At 46.1% G+C, this 23,639-nt stretch overlaps 1 protein-coding gene across 2 annotated transcripts in view; it reads right to left on the bottom strand.

The window, feature by feature from the left end:
• Positions 1-23,304, bottom strand: part of TRIM67 (tripartite motif containing 67) — a 55,157-nt gene extending 31,853 nt beyond the window's left edge. Inside the window, exon 1 of one of the 2 annotated variants that reach the window (XM_017526522.2) lies at positions 21,946-23,304. In XM_017526522.2, the coding sequence (XP_017382011.1) occupies positions 21,946-22,989 (1,044 nt within the window). In that variant the 5' untranslated portion in view covers positions 22,990-23,304. The remainder of the gene's footprint in view (positions 1-21,945) is intronic. The other variant, XM_017526523.2, reaches the window with a different exon arrangement.
• Positions 23,305-23,639: the final 335 nt, after the last annotated feature.

Below are 23,639 nucleotides of genomic sequence, written 5' to 3'. Positions count from 1 at the left end.
TGAGGGCATTAGGGTGGACACTCACCCAACAGGACTGGTGTCCTTATGAAGCGAGACATTTGGACACGATAGGGACAGACCTGTGCAACGAAAAGCACCACGTGAAGATTGGAGTTATGCTACCAAGGGCCTCTGAGGAGCTGGGAGAGAGGCCGGAGCAGGTCCGTCCCAGACCTGCAGGGGCAGCACCGCCCTGCCGACACCCGGATTCCAGACTTCTGGCCTCCAGAACGGTGAGACCTATCTTTCTGCTGTTCTAAGCCACCCAGTTGTGGTACTTTGTTCTGGCAACCATAGCACATGAATACGGAGGGGCTGAAAGGAAGTCCACAGGTGCACTGCTGAAACCAGGAATCCAGGGCGCGCCGGTCTGTCCTGTTCCCACTAGAGATGCGCTCCTTCTTCAGGAAGAAATCCTGTTTTTGCCAGAACATACTCTTGTCTCTCCTTCGGGCCCTTGGGGCTCAAGGTCTCCACTGCTGTGATTCACGCAGAACAGAGTAGGGGCGCCTCAGCTGGGGTGTCAAGCCCTTCATCCATTCACTGATGTATTCATTCAACAAGCATCTGCCAGCCACCTATGAGGAGGGAGTTCTGCTCTCAGGAAATATCCCCGTCTCTTCCCCTGGGGTAATCTGCAACTGAAGCACCTACCTTCCAAAAGACCTGTCTCCTTTTCTTCTTGCCCAGTTATGAGCCCTTGTCCCAGCTGTCACCGCCATTTACCACACCCAGCTCCAGTCCTAGCCCACGTCCAGCTCAAATCCTCCTTTTTCGTGAAGTCTTCCCCGCAGGCTCCATGAACTTGTGTGGTCCGTCTTCTCTGATCTCCCATCACCTCTTGCTTACCTCTGACCGTGACCCTCACCACTGTCTGCTTGAGGTCCTAGTTACTTAGCTACTTGCCTGTGTCCCTCCCTAGGTCAGGACTTCCAGGGTGAGCCATTCAACCATCTTTGTGTCCCTACTACAGAGCCCGTGCAGTACGGGCACTCAACAGTGTCTTCTGAATTCACTGATTTCATGCCCGTGTGTTCTGGGGAGCTGTAAAAGGGCAGGACGAGTCTTGGCTCCTCTAGGCAAAGGTCCCAGTGCTGCAGCCCAAGGCGTCCTCTAGGTCTCCTTCTAGGGTCCCCATGTCTCACTCCTGATGTGGCCTCCCCTTGCTGCCTGCTCATCCCAGCTGATTCCCTGGTCCTGTATTGGGGGCCAGGACACAGACTCTTCCTGGGGGTCCTGCTGTGGTAGGAGCTCCTGGGTTCCACTTGTTTGGGCCGTTTTAGGTTCTTCCTCACTTCAGATGAGGAAAACCAGAGTCATTCCTCCTTTTCTTTTCTTTTCTTTTCTTTTCTTTTCTTCCTTTTCTCAGATGCCTCCAATGTAGGGAGGTGGGAAGGAGAGCTGGTCCAGGGGCGAGGGGAGACTCCCTTCTCACAGGGAGTTTTCAGTAAACGCTCTGGGAATTCTGAGAAGACTGGAGACGTGGGAATGGGTGCTGTGGAGTTCAAGCTGACCAACTGGACGCTGAATTCCCAGGCAACACACATTTTCCCTGGAGCCAGCAACTCGGATTTAGGAGCCAGCAGATGGTGACGAGGTGCCCTGCTCCCTGGAAGTCCAGGCACCAGCTCAGCTCCACACCCGCCTAGGCCCTGTGAGCAGAATAAGCTGACGCTCCCTGACCTGCTAGCCACCCATTCAGGAGCCCTGCTGGGCGTTTATCCAGCAACCCTTAGAGCTGGGCTTTGGGGCTGTGCCTTGAATTCAAACCCTAATTTTACATGACCTAGTTTCTTGCCCTCTGTGAGCCCTCGCGTCCTCACCTGTGAACTGGGTGATGATACACACCCCAGAGGCCTCCCTCAAGGTTTAATGACAGCGTGCATGGAAAGCCCTGGGTTCAGGGACTGTCACTCTACTCATGGTGGTTCTGGGTAGAATGAGAGCCCCAGAAAGGGCTTCCCTGGCAGCTGCAGGAACCATTGTTTTCCTGCTGTTGACCTTCCATTATCCTCCATAACAGTACCCCGATTTTGCTTTGAGAAGTTGCCTTTTGTCCACTGAGTACAGCCTGGTGGGGCTGGAACTAGGACTCCAGTACTCCTGCCTTCACCCTGACAAGGGATGCCTCTGTGAACCCCGGGAGAGCCAGCCCTTCAAGATGGCTCCTGAGGGGCTACCCAGGTCTGAATTCCGGGCGTCGCTGAAAGCCATTTGCTGATTGCAGGTTACACACATGCCCTGTGCGAGCCGAACAGTAGCTCATTGTTGGTCAGCTGTCTGTTCCTGATCACACGGCCAGAATCAACTGCTGCTGAAAGTCCTCATTCTGCCACCTGAACCTGACCAGTGCAATGTGACCTGCAGTCAACTTAAACATCCACAAATCAGAACTGAACAAGCTTGCCTCCCTCAGAGGCCATGGGAACTGGAATTAGAACCTAAGCAGAAACGTTTTCTACGCAGGACAGCCCTTCTCTCTGTTCTGGCAGATGTACCTTTGTTTTATACTGAAGGCTGAGTCTCCCCGGTTGGCAAACTGCTGGTAGGAATGAAGTCATTTTTTAAAAGATTCCTTCTCAGTGGATTTGTTAACATCCTATTTCCAGGCCAGTAGGATGATACCTCCTTGGAGTTCAAAACTGAACAGAGACAAAGAGACCTGGAGAGATGGGTGTTTGTTCCATAGTTCCCTAAGCAGACCCTTGCTATTAGAGTATTCCTGTACATGCTGGTTCTTCACATTTGGGGAAGGCTTTGGAGCCAGAATGCCTGGGTTTGAATTCCAGCTCACTGACTCTGTGACGTTAGGTGAGTCACTTACTCTCCCTGCCCCCACTTTCCTCAAATACAAAAGGTGGGTAATGGTAGTAGGTACCTAACAGAGCTGTAGTGAGGGCTAGGTGAGTTCATAAATGCAGGCCAGGCATGGTGGCTCACGCCTGTAATCCCAGCACTTTGGGAGGCTGAGACGGGCGGATCACGAGGTCAGGAGTTCAAGACTGGCCAACATGGTGAAACCCCATCTCTATTAAAAATACAAAAATTAGCTGGGCGTGGTGGCGCGTGCCTGTAGTCCCAACTACTCGGGAGGCTGAGGCAGGAGAATTGCTTGAACCACAACCCAGGAGGTGGAGCTGCAGTGAGCCAAGGTCACACCACTGCACTCTAGGAGTGTGACCTCAGCTCACTGCAACTCCACCTTGGGCTACAGGGCAAGACTGTCTCAAAAACAAAAAACAAATATATAAATGTAAAACGCACCTGGCGCATACTCAATGCTATCTATGTGTCCTTGTTATAACAGTTTCAAACCTGGCTCTTAAAATTGCCATTGACTCTGTGAGTGCTTAAGAAAAAAGCACTGTTTTTTGCTTTTTGTTGGAAGTGGGGAATGGGGGCCTCACTTTGTTGTCCAGTCTGGAGTACAGTGGTGCCATCATGAATCACTGCAGCCATAAACACCTGGGCTCAAGTGATCCTCCTCGCCTCAGCTTCCCAAGTAGCTAGGATGTTAGGCATGTGCCACCATGCCCAAGTAATTTTTATATTTTATACTTTTTGTAGAGATGAGGTTTTGCTGTGTTGCCCAGGTAGGTCTCAAATTCCCAGCCTCAAGTGATCCTCTTGCCTCAACCTCCCAAAGTGTTGAGATTATAGATGTGAGCCACTCTGCCTGGCCTGTTTTTCTGATAAATTCCTTTTGATTCAAGTTAGCCAGAGTTGGTTTCCTTTGCTTGCAACAAAGGACTCTAGCTGAATTAGTGGTTAGGATGTCCAACAAATGCAAAGACAGCTATGCTATAATTAGCGATTCACGCTGAGCCTTGCTACAGTCCACTGCTGTGGAGAAGGTGATGATGAGAGGTCTCTTCTTTTTCCCTTCCACAACTCAACTTCGGACTCCGACTCCCCAAAATCCTGACTGCTTAGGAGTCCCCCACGAGCCTCTGCCCGAAGGCTTGCAGGGAGGAGCAGCCTAGTTTATCAACAGTGGAGTTTAAGCTGTCAGGATTGACATGTCAGAGCCACCAACCAAATTTTCTTTGCTAGAACTTAATGCTGAAGTCAAAATAAAAAGAGGCATGGCTGATGGGCAGTACGGCCAGGAACTGACTTCTGGTCATTAGCTGTATCTGCAGGCACACGGAGGGGGGCTTCTCTGACACGGCGGTCAGTGAGTGCCAAATGACCCTCAAGAGCTCGCATGTGCAGGAGTCAGCCCCACAGTGGTTGGGAAATCCATGCTTCTCCTGGAACCTGGGATCGTCAGTTCCTTTTGAAGTGGGCAGGCAGAGGCAGAGCAGGTACCCACCCTCAAGACACAAGCCACCTTCACATGGCCTGCCAAGCTGCTCTGTGCCTGTGCCCTTGCCATTCATCTGCCAGATGTGTCCTTTCCCGTTGCTGTGCCGGTACCACATGGTCATCCAAATCTCAGCTCAAGTGTTCCTCCCTGCTGCTGGATTGTTTGACCTCCCTCTTCGAGGCCAGTAGAGATGTCCTTTTTCTGGGTCCCTGTGCCAATGAGATGAGGATTTCTTTCTATTCTGTTGTCATTGTGCATTTCCTTTTTTAGGGCAGGGTCTTATTGTGTTTCCCAGGCTGGTTTAAAACTCTTGGCCTCAAGCGATCCTCCCACCTGATCCTTCTGGGCAGCTGAGAACATTTACTTCTTCCTTCACTAAATTGTACTGTCTTGGAGGATGAGACCTTGCTTGTTTCACCTTTGTATGGGCTACTAGTGTATGTACCACAAATATTTGTTGAACAAGTGAATGAGTTACTTTTTAATTGAACAACACAACAGGGAAGTTTCTAAAATGAACCAAGGATCAGAAGCAAGGACCAGAGCTCTACTTCAGCTTTGCACCTGATACAAAATATAATATTAGAACAGTCACATGACTTCATTTCTTACACTTTGGGGTAACGTACTAGATCAAGGCCCTCATTTGTCACCGGCCATGTGAAGATATGAGGGGAACACGCTAGGGAAGCATTCTAAACATCTCAAACCGTCCCTTTAAAACAGGCTTCAGAAGTGCTAGACTTATGTTTCTACCATTTTGAATTATAGTAGCAGAAATAGATTTTAAGCAAAATCAAACTATCTAGAAAAAAGGCTCCGAAGGAAAAATTCAAAGGAAATGCACGTTGTCAATAAAACAGTGTTTATTCACTCTGGACAGTGTGCCCTATTCCAGGAGTTCTATGTGTGGTGGGAATGTCTATCTCTCTACAGCTCAGGGAATCAAGGAAAAAAGCCGCTAAAAAAATCAAGTCCAAAAATAAGTTGAAATATGGACCTAGTAGAGGACATTGCCAGATTTTTTTTTTCTCTCATTTTTCTGTGACCAAAGGAAAGGATACAAACGTTCTGGCCAATGACCAGGGCAAGGCTCAGAAGAGAGGCAAGGTACTGAAACGGAGAGAGCATGGCGGTATGAGACAGTTTAGGCTAGTGATGCTGCGGTAACAAACACCACCCCCCAACTTAGAAGCCTCCAACCAAACGTTTACTTCTCGCTGACACTGAGCGCCCATTGCAGGTCACCTGCCGCTCTATTTCCCATCCTCTGCATTTCAGGATCCAGGCTGAAGGAGCTTCTCATTTGAGGTATAGCAGACTCATAGCAGAAGAAAAGGAGCCCAAACACACACTGGCTCTTAACCCTTCTGAGAGGTGGCACTATCCATTCCACTCACATTTCATTGGCCCAAGCAAGTTACAGGACCCAGCCTTAGACTGTTGGGACAAGAAGTGTACTTTTTCCAGAGAACACGGATAACATCTGAACAAATAATAAAATCTAGCCAAAAGGGCCTCTGTGTTCAGACATACCTTGGCTCTACTTACTAACCCTGTGCTCTGAGGCCCACTCTTACTCTCCTACAGAATGCGTATATTAGGGATTTTATTGCCTACCTCTAAGTTGTGGCAATTAAAAATAAATAACATATGAACACATGTGACTTTTTTCTTCCTTCTCTTGATTCATCGAACTCCTCCTCCACCATCACTCCCTTCCTCCACGCTCCAGGTTGCCATCTTCAATGCAATAGATTTGGCAGGAGCACCCAGATATGACTTAGGGTAGGACAGTAACTGGGGGGGGGGTGCAGGAGGGGGAGATGGGCATGCTGGGAGGGAGGTGAGAATGAGATCGTTCTTAAAGACAGGATCCTGGGTTCATATATTCACAGAGAGGTAAGAAACCAATCCATAGTGTTTTTTTGTTGTTAATTAGAGGATGTTTTTATAGAATTTTATCTTAAGGAGATAATAGGATAAGCATGCAAAGATGTATATACAAGAATGGTCACTACATTTAAAAAGTAGTTAAAATTTGTGAACAGCCTAAATGTTCACGAATACTGATTAATATACATGATGCAATATCCACATAACTGAATACTCAGTACCCATTAAAATGTCAATGCATTCTATATTTGTTGACACATGGAATAATCTCTAAGGTAGATTGTTCAGTGGAAAGCAATGCTCTTCCCTCAAACACCCTCTAGTTCAGGACACTTAAGCATCAGGGCAATGTCCTGCTGCAGCGATAACACTTCTCATGATAACCCTGGATGGGTAACATTTTTAATACACTTTTGGTGACTGTCACAAAGGCACAGGAGAAAGTTGAGAGGATGAAAAGGTTCCCTTTGAAACCTGCTATGTCTCCTCCATCCCTTCTCCGACTCTCTGCCCAGTCTGCAGGGCCCTACCAGCACCCCCAATCAGCACCTCACTATCCCTCCCCTACTTTAAACTTTCCTTCTCCCCAGCCCATGCCTGGAATCTAAAATTCCCCACTTCTCTGCTAACTTCAGAGGAGCGCAATGTGTCTGAATATTTTCACAGAGTATGAGGAAACAATGGGCTTAACATACCTGAGTTAGTAACTTTCAATTTTCTTTCAATTGCCAGCTCTCTTCTTGTTTCATTGTTGCACCCAAAGCCACGTATGCCTAGTGCTCCATTATTGGAATGCTAAGCCTGTGGGACTTGTTCATATCTTATTGCTCAAGGTCATCACCAAGGTCTGATTGAAAAATTTCAAAAACTTACAACCTCAGGCATAAATGAGTTAGTGATCACTGTAACATTGACCAACTATTAATGTTTTTGTGTGTTACAGGCTGAATTGTGTCCCACAGAAATTCACATGTTGAAATCCTAACCCCCGAGACTTCAGAATGTGAGCCTGTTTGGAAATAGGGCATTACAGATGTGATTAGTTAAGATGGGGGTCACACTGCAGTAGAATGGGCTCTAATCCATTGTGACTGGTGTCCATATAAAGAAGAGACATTTGAACACAGACACATATGCACATAGGGAGAACGCTATGTGAGATGAGACTTCTGCTGTCACAAGCCAAGGAGCCAGCAGAAGCAGGGTCAGAGGCCTGGGGAGGTTCTTCCTGGTGCCTTCAGAGGGAGCAAAGCCCTGCCAACACCTTGATTTTGAACTTCCAGCCTCCAGAACTGTGAGACAAGACATTTCTGTTATTTTAAGCTACCCAGCTGTGGTGATTTGTGATGGCAGCTTAGCAAACAAATACATTATGTCCGCTTTTTCTCCTAATATATATCCTTACATATATATTCACAAAAAATCGTATTATATATACTCTTCCTCCATCCACATCATAAAAATGGGTCTTGGGCTCTCTAGGAAACAGGGGAAGCAGGCCAAATTTCTCATATCTTCAGGAATAAACTGAGTGCTCGGAAGGTATAATAGGACCCTTTCACCACCTTCAGCTGACTTCATCCTCACACCAGCATTTTGTGTGTAAGGAGACTGGCTGAGAGCAGTTGAGAAACATATCCAAAGATGTATAGCTCCAAATGGAACCTGTATCTTTTCATGCAAATTCCAAGCATCTTTCCATGATATCAGCCAATGATGGAGTAGAAAGCTGGTCCAGGGGATCCCAGAATAGATCTTTCTAGGCACCCATTCAGTGTGAGGAGGGAAGCAGCCTTGCCAATGAGCCAGTGAGCTCGATTAGGTTAAACACTGCTAATCAGTCGCAGCACAAGACGACCCCGTGACTCCGGCCGTTTTGTGCCCCAGCCTTGGACAGGGAAGCAATTCCCTCCCTTCACAGCACTCTCAGCCTTGACACTCAATAAAAATCATGATGATAATGGTGACTTTCTTTTATTGAACATGCGTATATGGTGTACACTGTGTTAATTCCTAAAATAAATTATCTCATTTAATATGCCGTCAGTCCATGGCAAGCGGAAGAATCTTAGGATTGCTGGCTTGCAACTAGCTTTCTTATTCCCCCTATTCCCTTGCCTCTACAGCACAAATGATTTTAGGAATATCAGTCTAGTAAACTTACACTCAGCATGTTCTCTCGAAAGTTGAAGGAGTGCTGAGATCTGGGAAAAGTCAAACCAACATTTCCCAGCTAGCTTTTCTCACGTCACGAGCAAAGCTGACTGCTTCTCACACGGTCACCATACATGAGGAGGGAAGGGAGAGCCATGCTAATGAGCATGGATGGTTCTTTTCAATATGGGGTCCAGGAAATGCATCATTTTTTCTCTTCTTTTCCATACTGTCCCCAGGAATGACCCTTCCTTTATGAATCACTCTATTCTATGATTCAACAAATAGTTAATAGGGACTGCTCTGAAATCATAATTTATGGCATGGATATTATAATACATTTAAGTTCTATTCATTTATTAAATAGATGTTTCTTGTGTTTTACTGGGTGTCTGATGCTCTCTTGGGTAATGGGATTACAAAGATAAATAAGACATAGTCCTTGTTCTCAAAGTGTTCAAAGTACAGTGTCATTTATGCATGTGATGTATAAAACTGGTTTTAAAAAGGAAGAGATCATGTAAGTTTCTGTTAGTCATAAGACACATTGATGGGTGTAAAAGTCTAATTAAGATGGGATTTTGTTTTTAAAGCTGTCTGGAGTTATTACTAAAAGTGCTCATGGAGACTCTAAGAATATCTCATTGGTGGAGAAGTCTAACTGGACACAGCAAGTCACACTTCCATGAAGAAAGGCTAGAGACCAGAGAGTAATCGACTCATGCTCTGCTAGCAGTAAGAACAAGCCTGGGATGGGATGTCTGATGCATGAAGCCCCAGGACCAGACTCCTGGCTTTGCCAATGTATTAAGACCATTTGCTGAACCAAGCCAGGGGAGGTTCTCACTGCCTGGTAACCAAACTGGTTATTTAGCCTCAGGCCAGTTCCGGTCTCTTACAATAATAATAGAATTAGTTCAGTGACAATAGGTGTCTGACGAGAATTTGTCTTGGAGCTTTCTCTCTGTCATCAAATTAGTTCCCCCCTGACACCCAATCCTTCCAATCCTTTGAAACCCAACTCAACTCCCATCTCTCTACCCTCTGCTTTGTGCTCATTTATACCTAAGGCTGGTTCCACATATTTGTGCACCAATTATTTGTGCTCTGGCGTTTTTCCTGATTTCTTTTGCGTAAGTGGTGAGATGAGCCCTCCTGTCCATTTAAATGGTCAAAATTAGCCTCTTTTTAAGTAAGTCCCTATCACTGCCCTTTTCCTCCTGGGAATCGCTTACGTTACGGTTTCCTCACCTCTTTTGTTTTTACCCCTCTCTCCCCATCTCTTAGCTGAGCAAATTGAGATGTTCAAAAGCTTTCTTTTTTTTTTTTTTTGCCAGATTTTATTGGCAGACAGGGTAAAATGACTGAAATTTACGAGAAACTTCGAAAAGATTATAGCCTTGCTATTCCTGTTCTTCACTGAAATTTAAATGAGGCTAAAGTTTAATCTTTTGCCTGTCAAGCTAGATGTCCCCTTAAATGTGGCTTCTGAATCTATTTATCCCATCATTTCCCCCACATTGTCTCCAGATCCAGTATGTTAGCCCAGATGCTCAAAGGATGGGTAGTTTGAATTCCTTCATTTTTATTAGACATGACATCATATTCATCAATGTTCCTCTGCTTTGTGTAAATATGGATGAATCCCTGGCACAGCAGATAATCGGCTGTTTGAACAGGAACTATATTTTAAACATCTTGAACACCTCATGCAATGATGTACAGCTAAATTTTTCTTTCTTTCCTGACTAATAAACCTACCCACCATCTATGACCCCAGCTCAAGCATCATCTTCTTTTTAGTCTCCCCACTTACCACTCTTTCCCTGTTCCCCTTCCTAATCTCCAGGTGAAATTCACTGCCTTCTCTTCACTGTTCCCTCATCCATTTATTCACATTACAAGTAGGGCACTTAGTCCACTTCTCCTATCAGGCGTATATACATCTGATGGGCTGTACAATGATCCTCTCTGGCAGCAGGCTGTGAGCTGTCTTGTGGCCTGTTTTATGTGTGTCCACAGCCCCTAGCACAGGCCGTGGATTACAGGAGGCACTCAAAGAATGCTTATCCAATGGATTGTTTTTACCGAATAATATGGAAAGTCACAAGACGACATTTCTCCTTCACATGCTGGAAGGGACACAGATGGGCTTCTAAGCCACCTTAATTGAGCAGCTTTAACTGGGAAACTTTACCTGGGTCCCACATTCCACCATCCCATGACACCCAGCAAACCCTAAAGGCGCAAGAAGCCTGACAGATGACAACACAGATCCTCCTTGCTTTGCCCAGATGCCCTGAGACCTATGGCACCCCAACTGAAAGAAGGTCTTTTGCAAACCAGAGTAGCTCTAGGAGGTTACCCACAATGCACACAAGGCCCAAATGGCAGGAATCACCCAAGGATCTATTTGAATTTTGATTTAATTCTCCTGGTGGAAGATAATTTTCCACTGGGTTTCTGGTGTTTCTCCACATGTTGCAAGTGAGGCACTGACTGCTGTTTGTTCTGGGCTACATTTCCAAGGATGTTTGTATAGAGGACAGCCTTGGAAGATAGAGCTGGTATCTCCCTCAGGAGCAATGGGCTCCTTTTTACTGTCCTTTGTAAAAGATTGGGGTTCGCTCAGCTTGAGGCTCGTCTCCTGGAATGCAGCCTGCTGCATGTGCAGGTGTCATTATCTAGCCCCCTTCATATCCCCTTACGGGAACTGGCCCAACATGCAGATGTTCTGGCTCCTGCTGTTGCTGTGAGTATAAACTGTTCTCCATGTCTGAATTAGTAGTCTAATGTCTCTGGCTGCACCCGTGAAACTCTGGCAGGCTAATTTGTTGGCTTGTGAGTAGGCTAAAATCTCAGACTCCTCACGGTTCCTGAGTGCCCTGATGTCACCCTCTGTACATTTTCATATTCCCAGTAGGTTACGGGTGTAGAACCCTGCTGGGGAGACAGGACTGTGTGCAGGACAAACACTCATCACTGATAGCTGCAGGTACTTCAATGAAGGAAACCAATGTGAGAGGTAAAACTCATGCCCTCCCAGCAAGCTGATGGTGGGTGGTGACATTCACATGAAAGTGAAATATGATGAATGGCTGCACTGTCTGCACCAGGCAAAATTCTCTTTATTGTGTGGGACTGGCAGGGAGCAGTAGCAAGGCTGAAGGACTGAGAAGATCTCTGTTTCTCGATCCAAACGTTTCCAAGCAGCCTTCCGTTTCTCTAACAGTGACTGCAGCACTGCTCACAACTAGGAGACTATCTTAATGCAACCTTCCAGAGGATTCTAGCTCTCTTTGGTTGTATTCAACTAGACTACTTATTTGTTTATTTATGCATCTATTAGTTTCAAAAGGGGCATAAGGCAGTTTGCAAGGGTTTATAAATTTCAAGAAAGCATAAAAAGAAAGAAAAACAACCTCCCAGAGCACAGTAAGCACCTCTAGTAGCTGAGGGAAGAGAAATGAAAAATCTCTTTCTCCCTGGGTGAGACAGAGAAAAGAGACACAGGCCCATAGCATTAGAGGGGCCTGACTGTTGGGGAAAGGGTCAGACAACTGAGTAGTTGCAGAGTGAAGATGGAGAACGGAGTGGGAGGGGCTAACTGTTAGACTTGCCACAGCCTAAAAAATACCCAGTGGACTAGAAATCAATAGAAGTCACCCAAACTGTAACACAAAGAGACAAAAAGAGTGATTAAAGGAAAAAGCCTAAAAGTAAAATAAAACACTGGACCTGGTGGCTTGTGCCTATAATCCCAACACTTTGGGAGGCTAAGGTAGGAGGCATTTGAGGCCAGAAGTTTAAGACCAGCCTGGGCAACATAGCAAGATGCAATCTCTACCAAAATAAATAAATAAATAAACAAAAATGAACAAATTGGCTGGGCGTAGTGGCATGTGTCTGTAGTCCTAGCTACTTGGGAGGCTGAGGCAGGAAGATTGTTTGAACTTAGGAGTTCAAGACTGCAGTGAATTATGATTGTGCCACTGCACTCCAGCCTGGGCAACAGAGTGAGACCCTGTCTCTCAAAAGAAAAGAAAAAAGAACATATCATCCAAGAACTGTGTGACAATAGCAAGCAGTCTCATATATGTGTTATTGGAATTCTGGAAGGATGAGCGAGAGAAAGAAGAGGAGAGATAGAGGATAGAGCAGGAGAATTTTCTGAAGAGATGGTAGACACAAGTTTTCCAAAAATAATAGAATACACAAAACCAAAAGTCCAAGAAGCTCAGCGAACCCCCAGCAGGATATGAATGCATAAACTTCTCTCCATTTCTGCTGCCTCTCTCCTAATTCAAGTCCCCATATTTATAGCCCAAACTCCTGCAACAGCTTCTAATCACACATCCTGCCTCCATTCTTGTTCCCTTACGATCCATTTTCCAAACCACAGTCAGAGTGCTCTTTTAGAAAAGAAACATCACACCTCAGCTTAAAGTCTTCTGGTGGTTACCCATAGCACTTACTATTAAATCCAATTTGTTCCATGTGGCCCGCCAGGCCCTGCACCCTTTCTTTACCTCTCTGCTTCTGCCCCTTGTCTATCTATTTTATTATGCTCCAAACTCACTGGCCCATTTCTGTCGTTTAAACACACCAGGCGTCACCTGCTCCTGGTTCTTGGCTCTTGCCTTCCCTGTGAAATGTGCTTTCTTCAGAACCATGCCAGGCTAGTTCTTTCTCACCCAGTCTTCAAGTTGTAGCTTGAATACATCTGAGATTATTTTTCAACTTTCCTGCCAAAGAGGCCTGCTTAAGTGCTACTCATATTTTAAAATACAGACAGGGTCTTGCTATGTTGTCCTGGCTTGTTTTGAACTCCTGGTCTCAAGCAATCTTCCTGCCTCAGTCTCCCAAACTGTTAGGATTACAGGTGTGAGATACTGTGCCCGGCCCTGCCTAAGTATTTTTTATCACATTATTTTTACTTCCATCTTGGTATTTGTCACTACCAGAAATTATCCAGCTATTTATTTGTTCATTTACTTGTTAATTTTCTTTCTCTTGCAACTAGATTTATGCCCTTGAGGAAAGAAAATTCCGTTGGTGGCCTCAGTGTTTAGAGCTGTGCCGGATACGATATACAGGCATTCAAGACGTCCTCATTGACTGAATGAGTAATTAGGTGAATTGAAGAAGAAATAATTATTAGCAGCATCAGCTCAGAAAAAGGATGTGATGGTCAAGAGACAGCATCAGCATTTACGTTTTAGTAAGTGATAGAGATGATTTTCAGTTGCGGCGCATAGCCCAGCTGATAGGTAAAGCCAACCATAAGGCAACAAATAATTTATCGAGTGAGGGAAAGTCTCAGTTCTTCATTTTACGAGGCTTGTCGTTTCTGAGTATTCATAGTTCACTGGTTTCCTGGTTTTATAGGTATCGCCCAGAATCAAACTATAATGAGGACTGGGAGAACAGGTAAATACAAGCGTGTGTCTAAATTTCCTAACACAACCTTGACCTAATTTTTTACAACTATGTGCTGTGTGGACAGATTTTTTTAGACATCATGTGACTAAGGCCCAGCCTCTCCTTCTGGAGTGAGGGCTGGCAGGTGTCCACATCCTGTCTGATATGTCTGTCACTGAGGCCTCAGCCACACTCCCGGGTTTCCGGATCCGAGCTCACCTTGCCCTGTCCTTGTGAATCCTTCCGCATCCTCTCTCTCCTCCACACTGCGTCTCCCCTCTGTAGTCACTGTAGCCACATGTAAAATAGAGAGGGAGTGCTAGCAATCTCTCACGTCCCTTCCAGCGCCCAAACTCTTGCCTTGTTTGTCCTACATGGGACACTGTAGCTCCCCCACCCCGTCCCCACCTTCGATTCCCTTTTCCTGCTGCCCCATTCCAGTTGAATGAGAGGTTGTGCTCCATCTCAGTTCCCTGCTCCCCACTCCCCCTCCCCTTAAAAATAGCTGTCAGCTAATGCTTTATTTCTTCTATGCATAATTACTCTTCAGCTGATGCCATAGGCATCTGTTTTTGTTCAAATATACATATAGCATTCTGTTGCATTTTTACAGTTATTCAAAATGTACAGTGAGGAACAAATCAAGGGGGCCGTTTTTGTTTGTTTTTAGAGTTGGGGTCTTGCTTATTGCCCAGGCTAGAGTGCAGTGGTGCAATCACTGCACACCACAGCCTCAGACTCTGGCTCAATCATTCCTTCTGCCTCAGCCTCCCAAGTAGCTAGGACTACAGGCATATGTCATCATGCCTGGCTAATGTTTTAATTTTTTTTATACAGAAGCAGTCTCTCTCTGTTGGCTAGTCTAGTCTCAAACTCTTGGCCTCAAGCAATTCGCCTGCCTCCACCTTCCACAGTGCTGGGATTACAGGCATGAACCACCATGCTTGTTTTTTGCAAAATCATTTCACATCTTGCTGTGCAAGTTTAGCAAGCTCCTTCTCCTCAAGTTTCCTCATCTGCAAAATGAGGAGGTTGCAATTTATAATCTCTCTGTTAAAAAACAGCAGACCCTAGAAAACAAACATTTTTTAACCCTCAGTTTCCTGTCAAGAACTTTACAGAAGGAAATTCCAAACCAGGAGGAAGGAATTTGCTAAAGCCCCCTCCCAATGCTTGTCTGGATTTTCTGCTATTCCTTACGTCCCCTGGTTATGATTGTCATAATCTCTACCACTACGCTGGCAGCCCCTCCACCACTCCAAATGGCTAAAGAGTGGATAAAGCATTCTCTTTGCTGCTTTAGATAACAACTAAGACACATGCTAATACGAAACCCAAGGTACAAACAGTTAATAGGTTTCTTTCAATCCCAGGAAAGCAGCAGAAAGCATTTCTCCAGAATTTCTTTATCCTGAGACTCCTCTGCTCTAACTCAAGAGGACTCATATAGCTTTGCAGACACTTCCCATCCCTTCAGGATTCCTGCCAATCTCTAGGCCAGGTGATTTTGGAGCACCACATGGTTTCCTGGTACCCAGAGTTTGTTTAACCTAAAAATCCTGACTGGTGCCCAGGGTGATTAAATAAGACTCTAGTTCAAAGCTCTCGGACCCCCTAGAGAGGACACATCCACTTCTCAGATGTAACATAGAGAGGGAGTGCTATGGGCCTAGCACCCTGAAGGTCTAAAAGCAGTCCCATTAGGGCATTTCAAACTTTAATGTACATGCAGATCACGTAGAATCTTGCTAAAACGCAAATCCTGAGTCAGCAGGACTGTTTGAGATTCAAAATTCTGCATTTTCAATGAGCTCCCAGGTGAGGCTGATGTTGCAGGGCGGAGGACCACAGTTTGAATAACAAGGTTGCAATTTACAAGCTACCAAATTATTTTCTATTAAGGGCCAGATAGTAAATAATTTCAGTTTTACGGACCATATCATCTCTGTTGCCACCACTCAACTCTTCCAAGAGCAAATATGGCCAAAAGCAACCGTTGGCAATAGTAAATAAATGAGTGTGGCTGTGTTTCAATAAAACTTTATTCACAAAAACAGGGAGTGGGCCACAGTTTGCTGACCCTTTCCCTGGTCTGTTTCAGAGATTAAGAGATCCCTCCCATCTAGAACACGCTATATTGTTGACTTCCACATGTAAGCTCCATCACCCTGAATGTCTACTGGCATAAAAGTCCTTCCATTGCAGGCTAAAAATATAACAATACCTTAGCAACACAGTGATCACCACAGCAAACATTATGAAATATATTCATGAATAGTGACAGGAGGATTGTTCATTCAGTCTTTGAGGTTGTCTTGAATTTTTAAACCCTTGTATTTCTCTATATAAATAGTCTTCAAAGAGAAGATAAAGCAATTCAAGTTTGTGGATTCTTGCCTTCTTTTCTCAAACCCATTTTTTGTTTCCTAGATTTGTGTGACAAGGAAAGTATATTAAAAAGGAAAAAAAAAACCATTTTAAAGGAGTAACATAAGGGTTCTTTCTAATAGTTGTTCCTGAATTACTGACCTACTTGGAATGAAATCTAAGCATAGGTAAGGGCTACAGGCAAGGTGGCTTGAAGACAGGGGTGATGTTGGCGCAGAGATGGTGTGAGGTGCTGCAGCTTCTAGTTAGGGGTAGTCGGCTCATCTTTCCAGGGACCTGAGCAAATTTGTCATTGGTTCTTAGCCAGTCTGGGTCAGATGAGAGAGAAGCCAGCCTAGGCACTTCATTTCCCAGAACTTCAAAGTTGATAGAAGATTCAACTTCTCAAAAATCTAGGCTGCCAGGCCAGGTGCAGTAGCACATGCCTATAATCCCAGCACTTTGGGAGGCTGAGGCAGGTGGATCACCTGAGGTCAGAAGTTCGAGACCAGCCTGACCCACATGGTGAAACCCTGTCTCTACTAAAAGTACAAAAATTAGCCAGGTGTGGTGGTGCATGCCTGTATCCAGCCAGTTGGGAGGCTGAGGCAGGAGAATCGCTTGAACCTGGGAGGCAGAGGTTGCAGTGAGCTGAGACAGCCCACCACTGAACAAGAGTGGCAACTCTGGGCAACAAGAGTGGAAACTCTGTCTCAAAAAAAAAAAAAAAAAAAAAAGTCAAAGGCTGGGCGCAGTGGGTCATACCAGTAATCCCAATACTTTGGGGGGCCGAAGTGGACGAATCACTTGAAGTCAGGGGTTCAAGACCAGTCTCGCCAACATGTCAAAACCCTGTCTCTACTAAAAATAATAAAAAAAAAATTAGCCAGGCCTGGTGGTGGGCACCTATAATCCCAGCTACTCAGGAGGATGAGGTAGGAGAATCACTTGAATCCGGGAGGTAGAGGTTGCAGTGAGCTGAGATAGCACCATTGCATTCCACCCTGTGTAACAGAGCAAGACTCTGTCTCAAAAACTAAAAATTAAAGAAAAAAATCTAGGGCTTCTACTCAGAATGAGAATGAGCATATTTCTGTGCCACGTGCTCTGAGAGCCCTGGCGGACTCTGTTCAGATTGGACTCCAAACACTCTGCTTAAAGTTGGCAGTTAGTGTAGAGTCATCAGCCATAGAGTTGTAGATTTCAGACTTCCTGGAAAATTTTTACCCAACATTTTTCCCTACCTAAATTTTTGCCTGCCCAACCCCACCCAAAAATGTCTTAGGTAGGCCCCCAAAGCCTTGTCTTTTCACAGACCTTAAAATCCAAGAGGGCATAGTAAGTGATATCTGTACATGTTAAACCAATTGTTGAGGGAAGATCCCAACTAGTAGTTAAAAATATGAAAATCTAGATACATGTCACCTTCTTTTTAAAAATAGTTCTAACAATAATGTAGTGAAAATAGAAAACAATAACTACTAGAAAGAAGACAATCCACCTTATCGTTTCTCCCTGTGGTCCCTGTCCACGTGAATTTTTAATTGTTTACATAATTTTGTAATTGAAAAAGAAAGTAGGTGTCATCTTTATGAAAGGTAATTTGGAGACATTAATTGGATGTGGTAAAATCAGGTATCCTTTGATACAGCAGTTCCGTATCTAGAAATGTAACCTGAGGAAATAATTAAGAATGTAGGCATGGATTTAACTATCAAAATGTTTGTAACAGCAAAAGACAGAAACAACGCAAAGTTCAGTATTAAGTTGTTGATGAAATAAAATATAACTGCTTCTGATGAAATGCCAGGCAGCCATCAGAAATGATGTACATTGGTCAGGTCAGTTGCTCACACCTACAGGCATGATCCCAGTGCTTTGGGAGGTCAAGGTGGGAGGATAGCTTGAGGCCAGGAGTTCAATCGAGACCAGCCTGGCCAACAGAGCAAGACCTTGGTTCTACAGACAATTTTAAAATTAGCCAGGCATGGTGGTAGGGTGTGCCTGTAGTCCCAGCTACTTGGGAGGCTGAGGTGGGAGGATTGCTTGAGTGCAGGAAGTTGAGGCTACAGAGAGCTGTGATCACAGCACTGCACTCTAGTCCGGGCAACAGAGAGAGACCTTGTCTCAAAATATTTAAAAAAAAGATTTACAAATATTAAAATATTTTTACCTGTGCTCACAGTGCAACTGTGACTACATGTTCTTTGTCATGTATGTGTTATCCCTTTTAATAGAAGAAATATTTCCTCTGAGCCTTTAAAGCCTAACATGCCCTTTTTACAAAATAAGGTAAGACAGCAGGCTGAGAAGCCATCTACCCTTTGGCAGAGGCTTAGAACATGGGAGTTTGCTGGATGCAGTGGCCCACACCTGTAAGTCTAGCACTTTGGAAAGCCAAGGCAGGAAAATCACTTAAGGTCAGGAGTTGGAGACTAGCCTGGGCAATGTAGTAAGATCCCATTTCTTAAAAAAAAAAAAAAAAGACATTTGAGTGATCAAAAGTCCTGTCTTTCCTGCATTTTCCAGGTCACATCCTCTCCCTTGCTCTTGTGAGGTGCTGACTCAGTTGGAATAGTACTTCTAGGGTATCGGTGAGATTTTCTTTTAAGACTCTTCTATTTACCATAGCTCTCAAGGAACTCCAGAAGAAGAGCTTATCTATATATATATATAAAGAGTTATTCTGTAACCTCAACTTAAGAATCAACTCCTACACATTTTAATTCAGAGTTGGCCATCTGCACCCAGCAGGTCAGAGCTCTCCCTGAAGCAGGAGTTGCAGATGTTGACATCCTGTGGCACGTCACATTGGGAAAGAACTATGCCATACAGTAACCCTTTCCTCCAGTTTCAGGAAAAACAGATTTTCATAATCAAGAAGCAAAAAACCCAAATGCTGTCCTGTACAGTTACCCTTCCCTATCCCATCTTCATATCAGAATAATCCTCTCCCAAGAAACACGTATAGAAATGTGTTTAGTCAAGCCCTAAAGTTTTTTACATTGCTTTTAAAAGGTGGTAATCAATCATGTTTTAAAATAGATTTCAGTGCCACATATATATCTCTTTACTTAAGAATCACTAATCAGAAAGCAAGCTGCATTCGCACCAGCGAAAAATTAGAGCAAGGCTTTGATGACAGCTTCTTTAATCACAGGAATGTTAGAGAAATGTTGCTGTCCCAATTCTAGTTCTGGTGGTTCAATGATGCTTTGTCAAGATTCTGAGATTTTTAGATAACAACAACAACAAAATCCAGAGACTTTTTGTTTTACTGGAGAACTTAAATCACCAACAGTGGGAGTCTTAAAGGAGTGTTCTAATTTGTCTTTCAAAATTAGCCACCCTCACAGCATACATGGTGGTCTAGATGCCCAGCCACAAAGCAAGACCACCAGTGTTTTACCAGGGCTCCCCCATTTATCTTTTCTTTTGATTGTCAGTCCCCAAGTAAAATGCTCATAATAAGCACTTAGTAATTGCCCTTTCTGTAGAAATCAATGGCACCTGCTGAAGAAGACCAGCAGTGCTTCTGTTCATTCTTGAAAACAGGTGTTCACAAAAGTATCTTGGAGTGTTCCTTCTGGATTTAGGAGGATGTCACAAAACTGAGATCCTGCATAGTCATATTCCCACAGCTTACACTGCCCACTGTATGGGGCAGATATCACATGTGCTTCCCATAATTCCTCATAACTTTGCATTGTTGGCTGAGGATAGAAATTTTATGAAACTGCTGTTGACACCAAGCCAGGGATGACCAATGATTTTTCCTGTAGAACCTTGGTTCTTGAAACCATAGTTCATTATCCAACTCAGTTTTCCATGTAAGACACACTTAATTTCTCTTACAATTGCAAACTCTCACCTCAACTCTGGTTTCCACTCTTCACTAATTCTGAACATCTGAGTGGCAACACTCAGAATCAGTTTTGGCTCTCTAAGCTGTGAAGATTTAGCAGTTTGTGAAATTTGATGTGAGATTTGGAATCTGTACTTCTTGTCTTGGTAATTGGTCATAGTCTTTTTAATAAATAATTTATTTTCAAAATGATGTTTATTCACTTAAAAGATGAAATAAGCAAGATAGCTACAATTACTGTGAAGCAATATGCACTAAAATGTCACATGAATGATAACTAATTCAAGGCAACCATTCTGATTCAGCCCAGAGCTATTTTAGGACTCAGCATAAACACTACCAAAAGTTGCCAGCTCATGTTTTCTCCTGCTAACCAAGTCAATGAGGCCAGATAAGCACTCTTTGCTATGCCTGGTAGCTTTCTGCAAGTCCACTGGTTTTAAGTATTAGGACTATACAAATAAGCAGTAACATTTAATGTTACTTATTAATAATATGTAAGGTGCTGTGCTAGAGGCTAAATATACAGTATTATACTTAATCCTTACCACAATTGTCTAAGTTTGATATTTTTTCCTATGAATTTTAAATTGTGCCTAGACTTATATGGCTAGTAAATTACAAGTCCTAAGATTTGTATACAAGTCTGTGTAACTATAGAGCAGGATTTCTCTCCAGAGCACTATTGACATTTGGGGCTGGATAATTGTTTTGGGGAGGTTTCCTGTGCACTGTTGAATGTTTATCAGCTTCTCTGGCCTCTGTCGACTAGATTCCAGCAACACCCTGTAGGTGTGACAACTAAAAAGGTCCCCAGACATTGCCAAATGTTGGGGAGGGGGTGGGGCCAGGGGTGAAAATTGGACCTAGTTGAGAACTACTGCTCTACAACTAGGGATTTGACTACATATTTCTCTTTTTTTCTATGTATTATGCAAATTTTCCTCTTAAAGGTGGATTTCTAAAATGCTTCACATTTGTTTTTTCTAATTTTTTATTCTAAAATGTTAAATTATAGTAACAGCATATGCTCATTGTAGCAGATAATACTATAGAGTAACTATATGTGAAGAGCAAATCTATATAGCAATGGTTAGTCTCTTAGTCTCTTCTTTTACTCTCATCTGTGCTCACTTTTTGCTTATTTCCAGTTGGATGGTATGTGATAGTCTTGACCAATTACTTTATTTTCCTTCTCAATCCAAATATATATTTCTGGCAGAGCTGTTTGGAGACCTTTTGCCTCTCTGCGGTGAGAGTTTACTGGTAAGAGCACACAGAATGATTGGTGTCTGAAGTTCCAGAGGCAGCTAGGGGTCCGTCCCACAGGATTCTAACTCTGCCAGGCCTAGCTCATTGACCTCTGGGGAAGTGAGTTCAGTTGCTTAGCTTTGGCCTTTGGATGGGAAATTTAGGTGAATGTTAGAAAAACCCACTCCAGTCTTGACTTGGGGTCTGATCAAGGACCTGACCAGGTTTTAACGGCTTCTCTCTGGCAGTATCAGATACAAGGACACATGGCCAGCCATAAATTGCTGAGAGTGGCAGAGGGGAAAAGACGATCCTGCATGCCTTAACTCAAAAGAGACCATCAAGGTAACTTATTAGTCAGACTTTGGGAGTAAAAGAGTCCTGTTTCTGCGTTTGGGGTGCCCTGTGCCTATGTAAATCCTAAAACCTGAGGTGGGTGGGGACCTAGCAAGCCATCTTTCCATACCCCTCCCATCTCCAGCATCCAGTCCAGAGTACCTGGAGTTCCTTAGGTGTTTGTCAAATGACTATCTGATGGAATGAATGGCAAATGAGTGAGGTCATTCCTGCTTGACCCTCTGACTGACTTTCTGTCAGCTCTGTAAGGGAGAGACCAAGAGCCTTTCTTCTTGTACCCTCTTCCCTGGCACCTGCACTCCCGCATCCTGCCCGGCGGGCTCACCTTGTGCTGTTTCCACATGGCCCCCAGCGGCTTCACCTCGTGCTTGGTGTGCCGGCCCTCCTCCAGGCACAGATAGCACACAGGGGTTCGGCAGCTCACGCAGTACATACTGTAGTTCTCCATTTCATGCTCCGGGCACGTGGGGAACTTGCGGGCCGTGCTGCCCCCAGACGCCCCAGCCCCAGTGCCTCCTGGGCTCTTGCAGCCCCCGCCTCCGCTGGGGGCGCCCTGGGTGGCACCGGTGGGTGCGGAGGCTGCCTCAGCTGGCGCGGGCGGCGGCGGCGGCGGCTGCACCAGGCGATGCTTGGCGAAGGGTCCCCGGGATGGATGGCACTTAAGCTGGCAGGCAGAGCAGTAGAGGACGTCGCACTGCTCACAGAGCGTGGCTGCTGGCTCTGGAGGGGTGCGGTCGCACAGCTGGCAGATGGCCACCGCCACGGCTGCAGACGCCCCCGGCACCGCCCCGCGGCCCTGCTGGTACCGCTGCACTATGGCCTCGAGCAGCCGGTTGCGCTGGAAGCCACGCAAGCCACGATGGTCCAAGGAGGCGCTGCGGTGGCACTGCGGGCACGTGATGGAGCTCGAAGACGAGGACAGCGAGGAGCAGGCGGCACCGCGGGCCGCAGCGGCCGAGGAGCCGGGTGGTGCAGGCACCATGGGCAGCACACGAACCCCGTTGGGGGACTTGAGGCTCGGGGTGTAGGATCCGTAGCCGCTGTCTGTCTCGCTGTACAAGCTCAGCTTGTCCGCGTGGTCTCCGCCACCTCCTGCACCGCCGCCGAGGCCGCCAGCTGCACTCCCGCCCGCACCGCTGCAGGCCAGGCCAGCCGCCGCGTCGTGCTCCAGAGAGGGAGCGGCAGCTGCACCCGCGGGCAGCCCCGAGCTCCGGGAAAGCAGGAGCGGCTGGGGCAGGTGCTGCTCGCCGTCCGGGGTCTGCACCGCGATGGTACGAGCACAAGGGAGGCAGACATTGTGGGAACAGGGCAGGATGATGGGCTCCCGAAACAGAGAGCCGCACACGGGACACTTCAGCTCTTCCTCCATCGCGGCGCCTGCTGCCCGCGCTGCTCTGCGCTGGGGATGAATGGCCGGAGCTCGGGAGACCGGCGGAGGATCAGCGTGGCAAGCTCCGGTGAGACGGCAGGCAGGGGCATCACACGGGCATGCCCACTTCACAGCCGAGGGGCACGCCCCTCTCTCTGTCCTGTAGCCACCGCCCTAGGATGATCCGGGGGCGAGAGAAGGGAGGGGGTCCTCACCTCCTGCCCGCGAGGCTTCTGCACCGGAGGCTTCAACCTACGGCCAGAGTCCGGAGCGTGTCGGCTGCCCTGGCCGTGGCCTGCGAGGAGCTCTAGGTGATGAATCAGCACCAGCGCCGCCGCCGGCCCAGCGCGCGCCTCCTCTCCACTCCAGGACCAGCGGCTGGGCTGCTGTGCGCTCGCTGCTGCAGCCCCTGGCTCCGGTGGGCTGCCACCCCAGGGCTCCCTTTTTGCCCCCGCCCGGCTTCTTATCCGGGTGATCGGGAGGTGAGCAGGCAGGTGCGAAGGTCGCTCAGCTGCGGGGCTGGGATCAGCACCACGAGGCGGCGGACAGCGCCCGGGAGCCGAAGGTGGGGCTGCAGCTGCCGGCTCGCCGACCCCTGGGCAGCCACCAGCCGGGTCGCTGGAGCCGCGGCCACCTCGGCGGGACCCGAC

The sequence above is a fragment of the Cebus imitator genome, unplaced genomic scaffold, assembly GCF_001604975.1.
Source record: "Cebus imitator isolate Cc_AM_T3 unplaced genomic scaffold, Cebus_imitator-1.0 Scaffold42, whole genome shotgun sequence".
NCBI classification, from domain to species: domain Eukaryota; kingdom Metazoa; phylum Chordata; class Mammalia; order Primates; family Cebidae; genus Cebus; species Cebus imitator.
This window is presented reverse-complemented; position numbering and strand designations above follow the sequence as displayed.